The sequence below is a fragment of the Astatotilapia calliptera genome, chromosome 7, assembly GCF_964374335.1.
Source record: "Astatotilapia calliptera chromosome 7, fAstCal68.1, whole genome shotgun sequence".
Taxonomy (NCBI): domain Eukaryota; kingdom Metazoa; phylum Chordata; class Actinopteri; order Cichliformes; family Cichlidae; genus Astatotilapia; species Astatotilapia calliptera.
Window position 1 is genome coordinate 28,216,613 of NC_137428.1, and position 14,843 is coordinate 28,231,455.

The 14,843-nt window shown below is 42.5% G+C and overlaps 1 protein-coding gene across 1 annotated transcript in view; it reads left to right on the forward strand.

The window, feature by feature from the left end:
* The window catches only part of bcr (BCR activator of RhoGEF and GTPase), an 86,198-nt gene continuing 71,355 nt past the window's right edge, over positions 1-14,843 (forward strand). The window contains exon 1 of the mRNA XM_026174075.2: positions 1-1,772. Coding sequence (XP_026029860.2) covers positions 149-1,772 — 1,624 coding nt within the window. The 5' untranslated portion in view covers positions 1-148. The remainder of the gene's footprint in view (positions 1,773-14,843) is intronic.

A 14,843-nucleotide genomic window follows, 5' to 3' on the forward strand; every position in this document is an offset into this window, starting at 1 on the left:
AGTGGCCATTGTTGTCGATAAGGAATCTGTGGTGATCGGAATAAAAACAAAGGAGGGTAAAACAGTGCACACTTGACATCACCCCCCGCCCTCTGTTTGTGAACCAGAGCTGGTCACAACCCTCCCACCCTAAAAATCTCCACATAATATGGTGGAGCCGGTGGGATTCATTGAGGCGTGGAAGGCGCAGTTCCCAGAGTCAGAGCCCCCCAAGATGGAGCTGCGGTCTGTCGGGGGCATCGAGCAGGAGCTGGAAAAGTGCAAAGCATCCATTAGACGCCTGGAGCAGGAGGTGAACAAGGAGCGCTTCCGCATGATCTACCTCCAGACCCTCCTGGCCAAAGAGAGAAAGAGCTATGACAAACAGCGGTGGGGCTTCAGAAAGACACCTTTGAATGAGGGGATGGACCCTGCAGCCACACAGGGTGCTGAAATCCAATCCCAGCAGCCACACATGCAGGAGACTGGTGTAGTTGGCATAGGAGGAGGTGGTGGAGGATATGGTGGTGGTGGTGGTGGTAGTGGGGATAGGAGCCGTTTTCAGCCTCTAGGAGATGGATCTGGCAGGTCCAAACCCAGACCTCCACCTGCCAGGAAGTCAGCCTCCCACGGTGATGGCCTGGAGTCAGCCTTTGATGTACCTCAGCAAGCAGAGTCAACTTCCTGCGACAACCTCGATGGCCTGTCGCCATCAAAGCAGAGAGGTGGTGTTACTGTGTCACCCCGCAGGCCCACCCTTCCACCCCCTGACAAGGACCTTCCCACTGACCCCAAGGACAAGCTTGGAATGGGACTTGGTGTGGCAGCTCTGAGATCCAACTTTGAGAGGATCAAACGGGCGAACTCGCACTCAGCAGGTGATGTAGCTAAGGGCCAGGAGAAGCAGCCGCTGCCACCACCACCGCTATATACCAACATGGAGTTCCACCATGACAGGGGTTTAGTCAGGGTCAATGACCGTGACGTCTCTGACAAGATCAGCTCACTAGGCAGCCAGGCCATGCAGATGGAGCGAAAGAGATCCCTTCACTCCCTTCCAGGTAATCTGGCTACGGTGGCAGGGGAGCTCCGTGCCAGGCCAGTCTATCGAGGAAGGTCCACTGAAAGCACCTGTGGTTATGATGCAGAGTATGAAGATGGGGAACCCAATCAACGGCATTCAGGAAGGGCCAATGGGGGAAAACCACCTCCCCCTCCTTGGCAGCCCTCTGAGTTCCAAGCCTACTCCAGCGTCTATGTTGGTGGGGTGATGATGGGTGAAGGTGGCAGTGGAGATGGACGAGGGGGTGGTGGAAGTAGCAGCAGTGGAGTCACAATGAGAGAACATGGTGGATGTGATGATCACCTTCTGACCTGGCCTCGTCGCTCCTATTCCCCAGGTAGCTTTGAGGATGTAGGTGGAGGTGGCGGTTATACACCGGACTGCAGCTCCAACGAGAACCTGACATCCAGTGAGGAGGACTTCTCCTCAGGTCAGTCCAGCCACGTCTCCCCCAGCCCTACCACTGCTTTCCGCCGTCCCTTTAGAGAGAAGAGCCGTTCACCCTCTCAGAACTCCCAGAACTCTCAGCACTCCTTCGACAGCAGCAGCCCTCCAACGCCACAGTCCCAGAAGCGTCACCACCGGCAGCAGGGAGGCCATGTGGTCATGTCTGAGGCTACTATTGTGAGTGTTCGCAAGACTGGTCAAATCTGGCCACCTGCTGCCCATCATGACCTCATGCCTCACTGTAGAACATCCCATGACAACAGTTTCCATGGAGATCACATAGGTGAGTGGTGGCTGCTGTCTGTAATATATGTTTTGTTAGAGGTCAGGTGGGCTGGAGGGCGAAGGACATTGTAGGACATCTTTCTGTGAGGAGGGAGGGGGGAAAAGAGTGAAAGCTTGAGTGAATGAGTATTATTTAGTCATGCTGGAATTATGTTGGTATGTTTTCATTTTTCTTATGCATTTTTAGACCCTTCTTCATGTAATTTGTATTTCCTCTTCAAGCCACAAAGCAGCCAAACGTTTTCGTGAGAGATACTGTTAGCACAATTTTGTGCGTGCACGCAAACACTCTGGACTGTGTGTCCTCTGGACAGCCTTGCGTGGGAGAAAGATGAAAGATCCACCTCTGCTTATTTCTGGAATGTGTGTCGGCTGGGTGAACAGTAAATGTGGTCAGTCTGCGTTGAAACGGCAGGTCTAGCCTTTCCCAGATAACTCTTGCGGCTGTTAGTATGGAATTCGAACAACTGTCTGTCTTCCTGCCTGTCTTTCTTTCTTTCAGAATTTCGAAAACTGTCCCTGAACCACAGCCTGAAACTCTTCACCGGCAGAACAAAAGAAATCCAGTCTTATCTTTCCAAACAATTATCTACAATTATCTGCCATATACCTAACAGCTAAAGTGCAGCCTTCCAGCTATGGCACCTGTAATAGAAACCGCTAGCAGAGAGATGTGCAGCCTGGAGCTGAAATCATGGGTACTGGCTTACTGAGCTGTCATGCTGAAGCCCAGCAGGAGTGAAGTGTGTTGCTTTGAGGAAAAGCACATTAGGAGGGCACAGTTTACTGTAATTGCGCAGTAAAGTTTCCATTTCAGAGGCTGGGCCAGGTCACAAGAAGGAAAAGCCAAACACTGCTTGGGTAGTTCAAATATTTGATATATATGTATATTTTTCAGATATAGATTGTTGTTTACCAAGGTGTGGTTAGCTGCACGTCCGCTCATTTTGGAGTGTTGTCTCACTGGTTTTCTGCAATGGAAGTGAGGAGTGTTTTAGCACTCACTTGTAACAGATTTAGGACTGGCATCCTGCTTGACCAGACAGGCAGCAGGATGCTGGCATCACACACGTGCTCCAGTGCCAGGATGAACTGGAAAGACAGGAGGAGGTAGTCTGATAGATGGTAAAAAGGGAAAGAAACACAAGCAGTATTATACAGGGGGACCAGAAGAATTGAAAGTTAAAGAGAAAGTGTGAAAGCAAGGAAAGTTTAGGAACAGTGTTAACAGCTGTACAAGTACGCAAAAATGTAGCTAATCTAAGTAACATTTCTGTCTACCTTCATTCTCGAAAGCATTATTGTGTGTATACCAGTACTGCTATTTGTCTTAATATCCTGAATGTTGAACAGGCCTCTTTGCATCTATAATTCATTTATTTGAATTGAACCACTGACACAGTGGTCCTGGTGGGATCAGCTAAAATGCTTTTCCAGGCCGGATGCGATCGTCAAGGTGCGTGATTGCATCCTGTTTCAACAACCACGCCAGAAATACTTGTAGTGAAAGGAAAATACTTTTTGTTTTAAAATAGCAAGTAGCAGTTTAGAGCAATGCTAAGCTATTGGCTCTAGCAATTAAGATGTTAAGATGTTTTCATTTAGCAGCAAAACCCAGATAGCTAGTCCACAGCAAATGGCTATGTTATCTCCAGCTGGTATGTTTAGGATTATCACTCCACTGTCTGCCCTCTTTGTTTTAGCATCTTTTCCACAACAATGAGCCCTGCGGGAAATTAGGCGAGCCGGAAAAGCAGGGATGGAAATGCAGGATGGGGGTGATACATTTAGTGGGATAATCTGGAATTTGAGCAAAAGATAAAAAATGATGGTTAGACACCCTGCGGGGATGTCTTGTTTTCTAGTTGGGGTTTAAGCTGAGGGCAGATACATATGATGTTGATAACAGTGAATGTTGCATCATGTTTGGGCCCTTAGTGTGTATGTTTTGTTTTTGTTTTTTTTGACAGGCAGGTAAAGGGATAGTAAAGGAAGTGAATGTGTTTTTAGTGGCCGGCTGATTATAATGAAGAGCGGGATGGTGTTGTGAGGAAGACTGAGGGAGGCAGAGTGCAAGGCAGAGCTGTCGTTTCTCGCTTCATTGGTCAGGGATGCGGGGGCTGGAAAGAGGCACAGATGGGAAGAACTCTCCCGTTGTGTAACAGAAACACACACCCAGGCTCGCACACAAAGAGAGACATGCTTGATGCCCACTCTTATACCTTAAAGTTGGAGTGCTTTTAGAAGTAGGTGTAAACGTCCACTATTTGATCCATTGTTGTATTGTGAGATAATGCCGACTGGCCAGGTCATTGTCTTCTCTTCTCTTCTCTTCTCTTCTCTTCTCTTCTCTTCTCTTCTCTTCTCTTCTCTTCTCTTCTCTTCTCTTCTCTTCTCTTCTCTTCTCACAAATATAACAACCAGATCTTTTGAGGATATGACCGAGTGAAAGATAATGGCAAAAGCAGGGAAGATTGGCAGGTTACCCCTCCCCCCCACCCCTTCGGCTGCTTTTCATTTTTGAACTTGATTGAACAAATATGAGCTCAGCAGTATACCCTCAAACATTTAATCATTCATCCTGACTTAGACTGACACATTTCTTTTACATTTTGACTTTGAGTTTTCTAATTTGTTTTTACAGCGAGTACAGAAAATCGAATTTAATACAGTAAAAATGAAAAAAAGCTACACAAAAATATGGGGACTCTTGGAGGTCATTTGGTTTATGTATGGTAAACCTACTGATGGGGATTAACTGATAAAACTCACATTTTTTAGCGGTAGCAGGAAAGTGTCCCTACTCAGGTTTTGCTCCCCAGCCCAGCCCCACCCACACATCTCACCCACTCAAAGTTTTTAGAGGTCAGTTCATTAGAGAAAGTGCAATGATTCTTGTGCTGCCCAAAAAATGGTTAGTGTCTTCATACATTGTTTCCATGAATTAATCTGAAGGAAAGTCTGACGAAATGTTTTGTTTCTAGCGTAACCCAGGTTCTCTGAAAACTGAGTGAGATATATCACTATGGGGGAAGCGCCTTCTGGCATGACCAGTCACGGAAGCGCCGCTACCACCATGTCTGTCTGAGATAAATCATTTCAAGAATACGGAGTCCCCCATCACCACTTTAAAATTGCCCCTTGCGCTATACCAGGCAGGATTTTCTTACATTTGCCCATGCAAGTGCTAGCTGGGTTTATTGCTGGGTTTTGCCTTGGTGTCAAAATAGTGGGGATCAATCTTTGAGATCACCAACACTTGCAAACGCTGCTCAGGGATTCTACCTGTATAGCATTGTTTTCAGAAGTTGGTGTTTGCCAGCAACGCTTGTGCATGTTTGACGCCCATACATGCGATGCAAAGGGGATGGAGGGTTTTCACCGAGTTCATCAACCCACAAACATTTTGGCAAGTCCAGGTTATGATGTCCCTTACTTTGCTGCCACCAGTGTTCCCTGGACAGATCCAGTGGTTGCCATAACTACTAATGCTCAACTTTGACAGCCAGCAAATGGCTATATAAACACAAGCTCAGTTGACGTGCTAACTTGATATGGTGCGGGAATGCAACAACACAACAACCTGTTACCAGAAAAATCTTTCCAGTAATCTTTCCTGAACCCACAACAACCCACATTCAGGGACTACCTATCCTGGTTCAGAACCGCTGACGAACTCTAGTGATCGTTACTGGGAAGAAAGTGAGAATGCCTGATGTTGGGTCAAGAGATCCGTGTGGGATAGCAGGGATAGCAAAGGACAAACCTAAGAAAACTTCACCCACTGTATCTGTCCTATTTATAAGTACTGCATGCTTTATGTGCAGGGATTATCACAAACTAACCATTTTAAAGTAATTGCATTTCTTAAACTCTCTATTATAGAAATGAATAGGTTAATACCTTTTTTAAAATCTGCATTAGGATGGTGCTAAATTTTACACAGGCAACCAGTCGTATTAAGAAACCTGTGGTAGATATACAGTCATGTGAAAAAAGTTTTCCTTTGACTCTGTGCAGTCCTGTGAAAAACTAAACGCACCCTTTGGAATCCAGAGGAATTAAGAGGGTAAATGACAACAAAACTTTTGTCATTGCAAATACGTATTAAAACATGTGTAGGAGAAGACAAAAAAACAGTCATATAGAAAAACCATTCCTGAGGGCAAAAAATCTGATTATGTCATCAGTGTCTGTCTGCGTGCATTTCTGGATATAATTCTAATATATTTGTCACCTGAAACACCATAATGTGAAATGCATACACACAAGATCCTCCCCGTGAAATCAGAGTTAAGTGTGTTGCCTGTTTGGCTGTCGCAAATATTGCTCAGCATCTTTAAATACTGTAACAAACTAGTGATCAGTGGAGTGAGCATTGTGAGAGGGAAGCCAGAGAGGATCTGAGAGGGGCTGTATGTTTTGCATCATATGATTCAGCATGTATTTCACATATGTACAGAAGGGGGAGAGAAAATGGAAAGGAATGTTTTATAGTATCCTTGTGTAGCACAATGACCCCCTTTTTCACACGGGGATGGCAGTGACTATAAAAAAGATGCATTTAGCATGTGTAGTTGAGTGAACTGGGGAGTGAAAGCAGGCTGCAGGCTTACAGTCAGGCCTTGAGTGGTTGAAGGAGTAGTGGAAAGAAGTATGAGAGGATAAGGAGAAGAGGTTGGAGGCTGAAGGAGGGGAAGCCAATCTGCCTTTCTTGCCAGCTGGGTGCTCAATGAAAGGCCTGGCTGCACCCTTTGTTCCCTTGGCGAGATCAGTTTTGGAAGAAGAAATCTTCTTTGCTAGAAAAAACCCCCAAAAGCCAAATAATAAGTATTTACTGATGCGCAAAGATATGTAGGTATGTAGATTGTTGAAACAACTTTCATATTACAAATGATGTATTTTTATATTTTATTTGTGCCACAGTGGACATAAAAATTTATCCCTTTTTTTGTTATGAGGTGCTTACAGAAATAAAAGCTTCCAGTAACATCTTAACCAATATAAATTACAGCTTTTAAGAGATTACATAAAAAACCCCACCAGATCCAAACAATATTCTGTATACAAAATAACTTTACACCACAAATTCTTACCAAAATATGTCCCCAAACCACCGCATGCATGCCACAGATCACCGCTAATTGATTCATATGCATTCAAATATATAATGCGGATAGAGGTAGAGTTTCCTTGTAGTGTTCAGTGATGATGTTGCATTGCTGTGTTTCTGATGTAAGAGTCCAGTCTGGCACAGAGGCTGGCCTAGAATTGCTTGGTTGGCACTGGACAGCAGGGTGGAGCAAGTCCAGCATCTCCCCAAAGAAAGTCAAACTGCCTGGCTTGGTTTGTGAGCCTGGAGCCTCCTGTGTGTATTGTTGTTTGAGGTTGTGTGTGTCTGTGTGCACTCGTGTGTGTGTGTGTCCGCTGTCCATGTTTTGCAGGCTTGGGGACAGTTTTGGACATTCAAGCCAACCTTAGGGTGAAGGGAAGCAGATTGGATGATCATAACTGAAAACTGCAGACAGACATGCAAAGTCAAACACACATAAACAGCACACACTCATATCCCTCCACAGGGTAATTACTTTTCCCTGCTTCACTTAATTCTTCTTTTTGTATTTGCTTGTGTATTTCCTATGTCAAGCATCCAGCCGCAATCTTTTCTCGGCCGCTGACGGCACTTGGAAAATCCCTGTCATAAACTTTGGTGACTTGACCCCCCCCCCCCCCCCCCCCCCTTTATTTTTTTTAAAAACTCCCCTTACTTTTGAACAGTGGCCATCTTGGCTTCCCCTAACACAGCCCGTGCTGTCCCAGTCACTCAGGTTATAATTTTGATTGGCCACACTGCATGGAAACTGTACTAGTTAGCGTGCACAGCTCACCACTTACCACAGAGCTTTGTACTTGCAGTATAAGTGCATGCTGTTGTGTGTTTTCTGGTGTTTTGCATATCTTCGGTTAGCTGCATGGGTTATTAATCACAGCCAGGTCTCTAAGGGGCCAGGTTAAGGTGGTTGAGACCACAAGGCTCCGTACTGATTTGTTTACACTCATTTACTTTTGTCTAGACATAAAGGAGCATGCCACCTATTTATGTCAAGGTTGTGTTACTAGTCACAGAGCTCGCTATATAATTAAATATCTCAGTTTAGAGAATAAGAAAATTACTAAATAACTAAAAACATGTGAAGTGAAACAGTGACCATCATGTTTGTAAGACATGGAAACGCAAACACAAATTTACAGTGACATAGTATTAATACATATGATTTCCTGAGAGAAAGCTTATGTGAACTAAGCAGAGGGGTCTAGCTTGCTGTCTCTTGTCAGGTGAAAATAATTCGGCAATGTAAACCTCTTTGTAACCAATTTCACACGATTGGCTGCTGACTTCCTCCAACAACCACTCATAACCGGTCAGAGCATACACATTTTTCTCTTTTAGCCGGTGGCTGCCAGATGGTCGCTGGCAGGACTTTAGACCTGTGTGAGTGAGGCCTCATATGCCGTGTCTACTTCCAGGAGATAGTTTGACACTGTGACCAATATAAAGCCACATTTTGATCTCAGTGAGAGCTGCTTTATTAACAATGTGAGGCAGATAAGCCTATAGTGCTGTGATGCATTTTCACGCACATGTAATAACTGGAAGCCAAACAGTGTTGCTTAAAGAGCAACAGAAACCTCTCTAGTGATTGAAATCTGTAAGCCTTAATCGCCACTCTTCAGTCAGGGTATTAAAAATTGCCTAACATTTTTACTTTTCCTCACTTAACACAGCTCATATTAAAGCATTACAGCACCAATGCATCATGTCCTATATGCTACACTTAGGATTGACATGTATTCACGTTTAAAAGTCATACAGAAACGTCCCACAGTGAATCGTGTGTTATTGGTGGGCTTTAGCCCAAGATTTTTAGATCGGTTACCCCTGAACTACAGTGGTTACAGATTTAATACATTTATATGACCATTTTCCCTTCTTTGCCATTTCTTATACTGTCTTTGTTTTGTTCTTTCCAGCAATGCTTCATTAAAACATCTGCTTCTGGTTTCCTTTGCTTGGAACCCTTTAGTGGCACTTCACTTCTCTGTCTTTATTCTTCCTGGTTTTCCACCAAGCAAGGGGAAAAGCAGAGAGACATCAAAGTCAGGACCCCCCTCACAGTGAGGCCTCTGTGTGTAATTGTTCAATAGGGGTTTACCTGACGAAATCTCTGTAAAACAACACAATCAGTGCCAGCTGTTAGCAGCAGGCGTTCTTGTTACAAAGCAGAAAAAAACTCTTCCCGTGCACCTGCATCTGACTTTTCCTCCAGCTATGTTTCCATACATGCACTGTGTGTATGTGGAGTTTTTTTTTTTTTCAGTGTACCAGTGTAAGATGCACTCCTACCACCTCCTGCAGCTATACCCTTAAAGGCTTATAGTTCTTCAGAAAATGGCTTTAGTTACATTCATAGTGTTAACCACAGTCCTCCATCAGAACTAAAGAGGGTTAAGCTCTAAATAGGTTGTAATATCCCCTGTCCTCGGCTCCCTGAATGCCCTCAATATCATGCTGTCTTTTGTCTAATATTGCAAAAAGAAAAAAGTGAAGGACATGTTGTTTTCAGAGTGAACTATTACATGTGGTTGGTTCTTGATGTTACCTCGGATTCAGCAAAAGAAACAGCCCATATGGAAAAGAAATAGAGAAAACTTATAAAAGACTTGCATCAGATTTGGCTTGCTTCATATAGTGAATCATATAAGGCTTATATGATTTACTCATGAAAGTGGCCACTTTCTTATTACTTTCATATATTGTTTTAGGAAGTATCCAAAACATACAAGTTTCATTTATATAATTTTTCAAGGGATCTTATGTCTGTTTTCACTCTTGTATGCTTTTCATACAAGTTCCACACGAGACAGATACAAACTTTATAAGATTAATATATATCTTTTCCATATGGGAGAGAAGGTGCAGAAAAGTCTAAAAATTCATGAAAATTTTGAAATTGTGAATCTTAAAGGGTGAAACGGAGAGAGGAAACTCTTCAGGCATTCCAAGCTTTCTGTGGCTGCAGATGATTAAGAGCCGTCTTCCCCTCCACATTCCCATGTTTTCCCTCAGACTGTGCTTCTATCAAACACGCATGGAGGAAGACATCATTATCTCACAGCAGACGTGTTGCTCGGTTTGTTTTCAGCTGCATTTAATCTCAATTCAGTATGAAATCTGACAAAACAGGCTTCGAGCCTCATTGACATTCACAACATGTAAGAATAACCTGAAAAAAGAAAATGAGCAACAAATGACATCATGCGCCTGTTTCCCTAAAGGTCTTCTCTTGCACTTTATTCATCCTCTTTATCTCATCACCCCCGGCCTTTTCCCATTTGCCTTTTCCTTGCCTGCCTCATTCACTTCATCTGAGCACCATATAAAGTGCTGCTTCTAATTTCTTTCTATTTGAAGCCAATTTCCATCTATATACCATCTTACAGCTGAGGCAGATGCATACTGCTAAAATTGACAGAATGAGCTCACCAGGATGGCTTTTAGTAGATAAGGCTGACTGCTCTGTGCTCTGTACAAAGCTCACTCATAGAGCGCTGTTTCTTCTTTCACAATAGCAGTTCGTGTACAGTGTTTGAGCAATATTGGTTATCTTCAATGACATAAAGAAGTAGACTATGAGCAGGGACTATGGACTATACCAGTAGGCTATAGGCAGTCTACTGGTAAACTGTGCTGAATAAAATCCAGTATCCTACTTTCTCAAGAGTTCCACATTGTCCTCTGATAGAAATGCTTGAACATACAAGTCAGTCCAGGTGTTTTTGTCAGTCTGAAATGATTCCAAATTGGAACAATTGATCCAAACCCAACCCCCAGCCCTCGGTTGGAATGACACATAAAAGAAAACAAAGAGCTCATTACAGCCAGCCATTCCCTCTGCTTGTCCTGTTACACTGCGGGCTTTCTGCATACTTTGAACCTGTCAGCTGGCTCGCTCTGTTTCTTTGTGTGTATGCATGTACTTGTGTGTCTGTTTTGTTTTTTCCCCCCCTTCTCTTAGGCTCTATAAGACTGTGTTTAACCTAAGTAGCAAGACGAGTTTGTTTAGTCAATAGTTGTTGTAAAGTACTGGCCAGGCAAGGTGTAGGTGTGTGTATGCATTTTATTTTTTATTTTTTAGATTTAATGATTAAAATATTCCTGTGTGGATATTCTGGCTAGTATTACTTATACAAATGCTTCATTGAATGTCAGCACACAGCAGGATTATAACAAAATGTAGTTACTAAGAAAAAACTAAAAAAAAAACCGGAAACTCCAGAAACTATGACAAACCTTTGTAAATAAAGCAAACACATTTTTACCAGCATCATGTCCTGTAACAAGGATGTCATGCTGGTGTGTATTAAGCAGCATATCAGATGATTATATCAGCGAGGCTCTATTTTGTGGTGCCAACGTTCTGTGAAAGTAGGAGGTGGAGAGATTAAAACTAAAAATACCACCTTATCAAACTGATTCGAGTTGGACTCCTGACCCAGATGTTTACAGACCAGAGCGAACGAGCAGAAATGACTTAACCACATTTTTCAGTCCATCCTTTTTTTTTTAACTGTCAGAGTGAAAGGGAAAGTATTTATGAAGACAAGTTGTGTTTTAGAGATCTATTTAAAAAAGGTATCTGGGTATAGGCAGTGGCAAAGGATTTGACTGCAGTTCTTTCAAAGGTTCCTTTTGGACTTTGGTTGCTTTTTCTCTCATTTTCAGTCTAGTCCATGAATCTGGCCAGTTTTTTGTTTACTAAGCCACTTAACAAGGACCTGTGAGTCATTCCAGCATAAAAAATACAATTAACTCAAGGCATGAACCAGCATTGTGTTTAAAACATAGCAGGCAACCAAAGAACCAATTTTATTTTGTATCTTTATGCATTTTGTTATAAAAACTAAATTTGTTCTTATTTCCTTAGAGGAGTGTAATAAAAAAATACCAAAGCCACACAGTTTCACAGACATAAAATAGCATTTTCCCCAACAAGGTGATTTCCTAAAAAGAATCAGCTGAAAACTTGGTATATCTTGGCAAATGTGTAGCATGTCCTCAAAAAATGGACAAAAATGGATAAACCCGAGAGATGCCTCTGGTCTTTCAGTTGATTTGTCTACTGTTCACCAAAGCCTCATCAGAAATGGTCTCAGTGGAAGTGTGGCTATCAAGAAGCCATTGATCCAAGTAACAGGAAACGGGGAGGAAAAGCTGAGGTGTCCCAGATTAAATAAAAACTGGACTGAAAATCAGTGGCACCAGGTCTTATGGAGTGATGAATCCAAATTTGAAATTTTTTGGTCAAACCATCTGTAAAACCTTGTGGAGGCTCTGTCATGATTTGAGTTTCATTTCAGCCAGCGGTGTTGGGGATCTTGTCAAGAATATAGAATTATAAATGCAGAAGTGTACTGTCCGATTTTCATCCGTCATGGAATACCATCTGGAAAGCATCTGATTGACAGTGGCTTCATTTTTCAGTAGTGTAATGACCCCAAATGCACTTCTAATGCAGAGCTTTGAATGTCCTTCAGGATGCACTGAGAATTATTCCTGAAGACTCGTTAAAGAAATTAGGTTTGCCTAAAAGAGTTCAGGCTGTGTCAGGAATAAAGCTGTTCATACCTGATACTCTTGTGCATTACTGTATTTCTCCAGTTTTTATGCATTTCAGTGTCATTTTAGGACAAAGAAAAATTAAAACTTAGGATAATGTCCACATCTTCAGAGACACTTTATTAGGCACAAAGAGCAAAATATATGTGAAACTGACTGCAATGTGACTTTGTCAGTTTTGAGAGGATGAGGATCTGCCCAGTTTAACAGACATGTGTTAAATGTCAAAAAGCAACCTTTCGGCAGATGTGAAGAGATGTTTGAAATCCCATTATGCTGTCTCTCACTCTAGCTCCCTTTATTGTCTGTTATTCGTTGAGCTGCTAGTTGCAGAGGGACTGGATAACTGTAGGCTCCTGGGGAAGATCAGATTTCATGTTGCGATCCCCCTCCCCTTCATCCATCTCTTCCCTGAATGCCCTTCGGTAACATCTTTCCTTCTGTGAAATCTCTTTTATGTCACTCAATATCCCTTTATCCATCCCCCTGACCATTTTGCTCTCTCCGGCTGCCTCTCTCATTCAGTGCTGTTCAGCCTGGAGCGCACTAGACAGTACAAATGCTGATTTTTAAGCCCAATTTGGCCATGACAGCTGATTTTCAGCTGTGGGGAGACTGCACTTGTCTGCAAGAATACAGAACACATAACTACGGATAGTGGCAAATGCTGTTTTTACAATTTTAATTTGTTACCTCGAAGTGCAAACATGATGTTTTCAAAAGTGTCCCATAACAGCAAGTAAGAGAAATCTGAGTGTTATCCTGAGCAGGTTAGAATGTGAAGTGTGTCTTCAAAAATCTCTTATTAATTGTTCAAATTTTAAAAACCTTTTATCTGCATCAGCATTTTTTCTTTTCTACATTTCTGCTCCAATCCAATGTTAGTCTTATTTTTTTCTGACAGGCAACACAATCCAATCCAAGACTTCGTATATGTGGATATAAGAAGTCCAACTGTCCAGCTTTTTCTGTTTTACCTGTACATAGCTCTACGACAAGTCTGGGTAATTTCCCTCACAGCACTTTAGTCGTAATGCGTGATATCTTTAAGTCTTCAACAGAAACCTTGTGCAAATAATCCTGATGGCAAGAAAACAAAGTCACAGTGAAGGCGTGTGATGTTTGCACTGGGCTGATACCTTGTCCCACTTACTATAAAAGTCAAGGAGCCAATTTGAATCAAACATAAGTACATCTAAAAAACAAAACCAGGAAATTAAAAAGACCTCTCTAAAATGTCAGGTTAAGCAGAGCAAACTTGCCAAATAGCTTATCTGACATTGATCTTACTGATGGTTTACAGAAACTGAATTTGGATGCAGGAGGAATGGATTATGAAGCTATTCTGCATGCGCTGCTTTGTTGTGGGATTCTGAACTTCCTCTGTTATGTCCACATGGAGTCCACATGGTCAAAGCTAAACCCTGTTGTGTGTTTAGCTTTTTTCCCCCCTGCCATTCTTTATCATGTCTTGGGTCTTTCTTTCTTTCTCTTTGTTTCCTTTTCTCTCTCCGAGTGCTCCAGTTTTACATACCACACTGTGTCATTTTCATCGCAGCTCTTTCTCATCTGGCCCACTTTATAGACCCACGAATACTCAGAGTAAAGTGGCTGTGACTGGCTCGTAGTGACTACTCAAGAAGTCTTTTCTCAGCAGCATCTGTAGCACTGACATACTGTGGCTTGCTGAATTTGTACAGTGTTTATGTGAGTTGGTTGTAGACGCTTCTTAAAGTAAACCTTTCTAACCATCTCTGTGCACTATACAGATCTGTGTTGTTCACATTTATAGCTGCATATCCAATAATCCCACTCTTGACTTTTGACAAAAGGGTGTGTTTGCTTGCATGCATGCACCACTCTCTTTTCATCCATTATTGATGGTTGGGGCCCCTTTGCTGAAAAACTAGAAACTGACTATTGTAACACAGGGTGTCATATTACTCATCTCCACCCACCCACCCACCCAGTACTCAACCTAGTATGTCCGCCTATTCTAATTCACAGAAATAAAACAAACATACTTTTATAGAATTGTGAAAAAAAATTGTCTTAACACGCTGCAGTGATGTGTTCGGTTTGCAAACCGGCACGCCACAAGCCGAAGATTTTAAGTAAGTGTTTAAAGTGAAAGATAAAGGAAGTGAGTCATCACACTGAGAAGGTGAAACCAGAGAATATTTGTCCTTTTAACTAGAAAAATGAATTAGCCATCCATTTGTCAATTTTCTTAACCACTTATCCTGTTTAAGGTTGCAGGGAGGATGAAGTCTTTCCAAGCTATCATAAGACAAGAGGAGTGGAAGCTAGCCCATCCCAGGGATTGAAAATGAAGTAGCTGATTTTAAAAAGCATTGACCTTCTTTTTAAATGCACAATCATCATACTTAC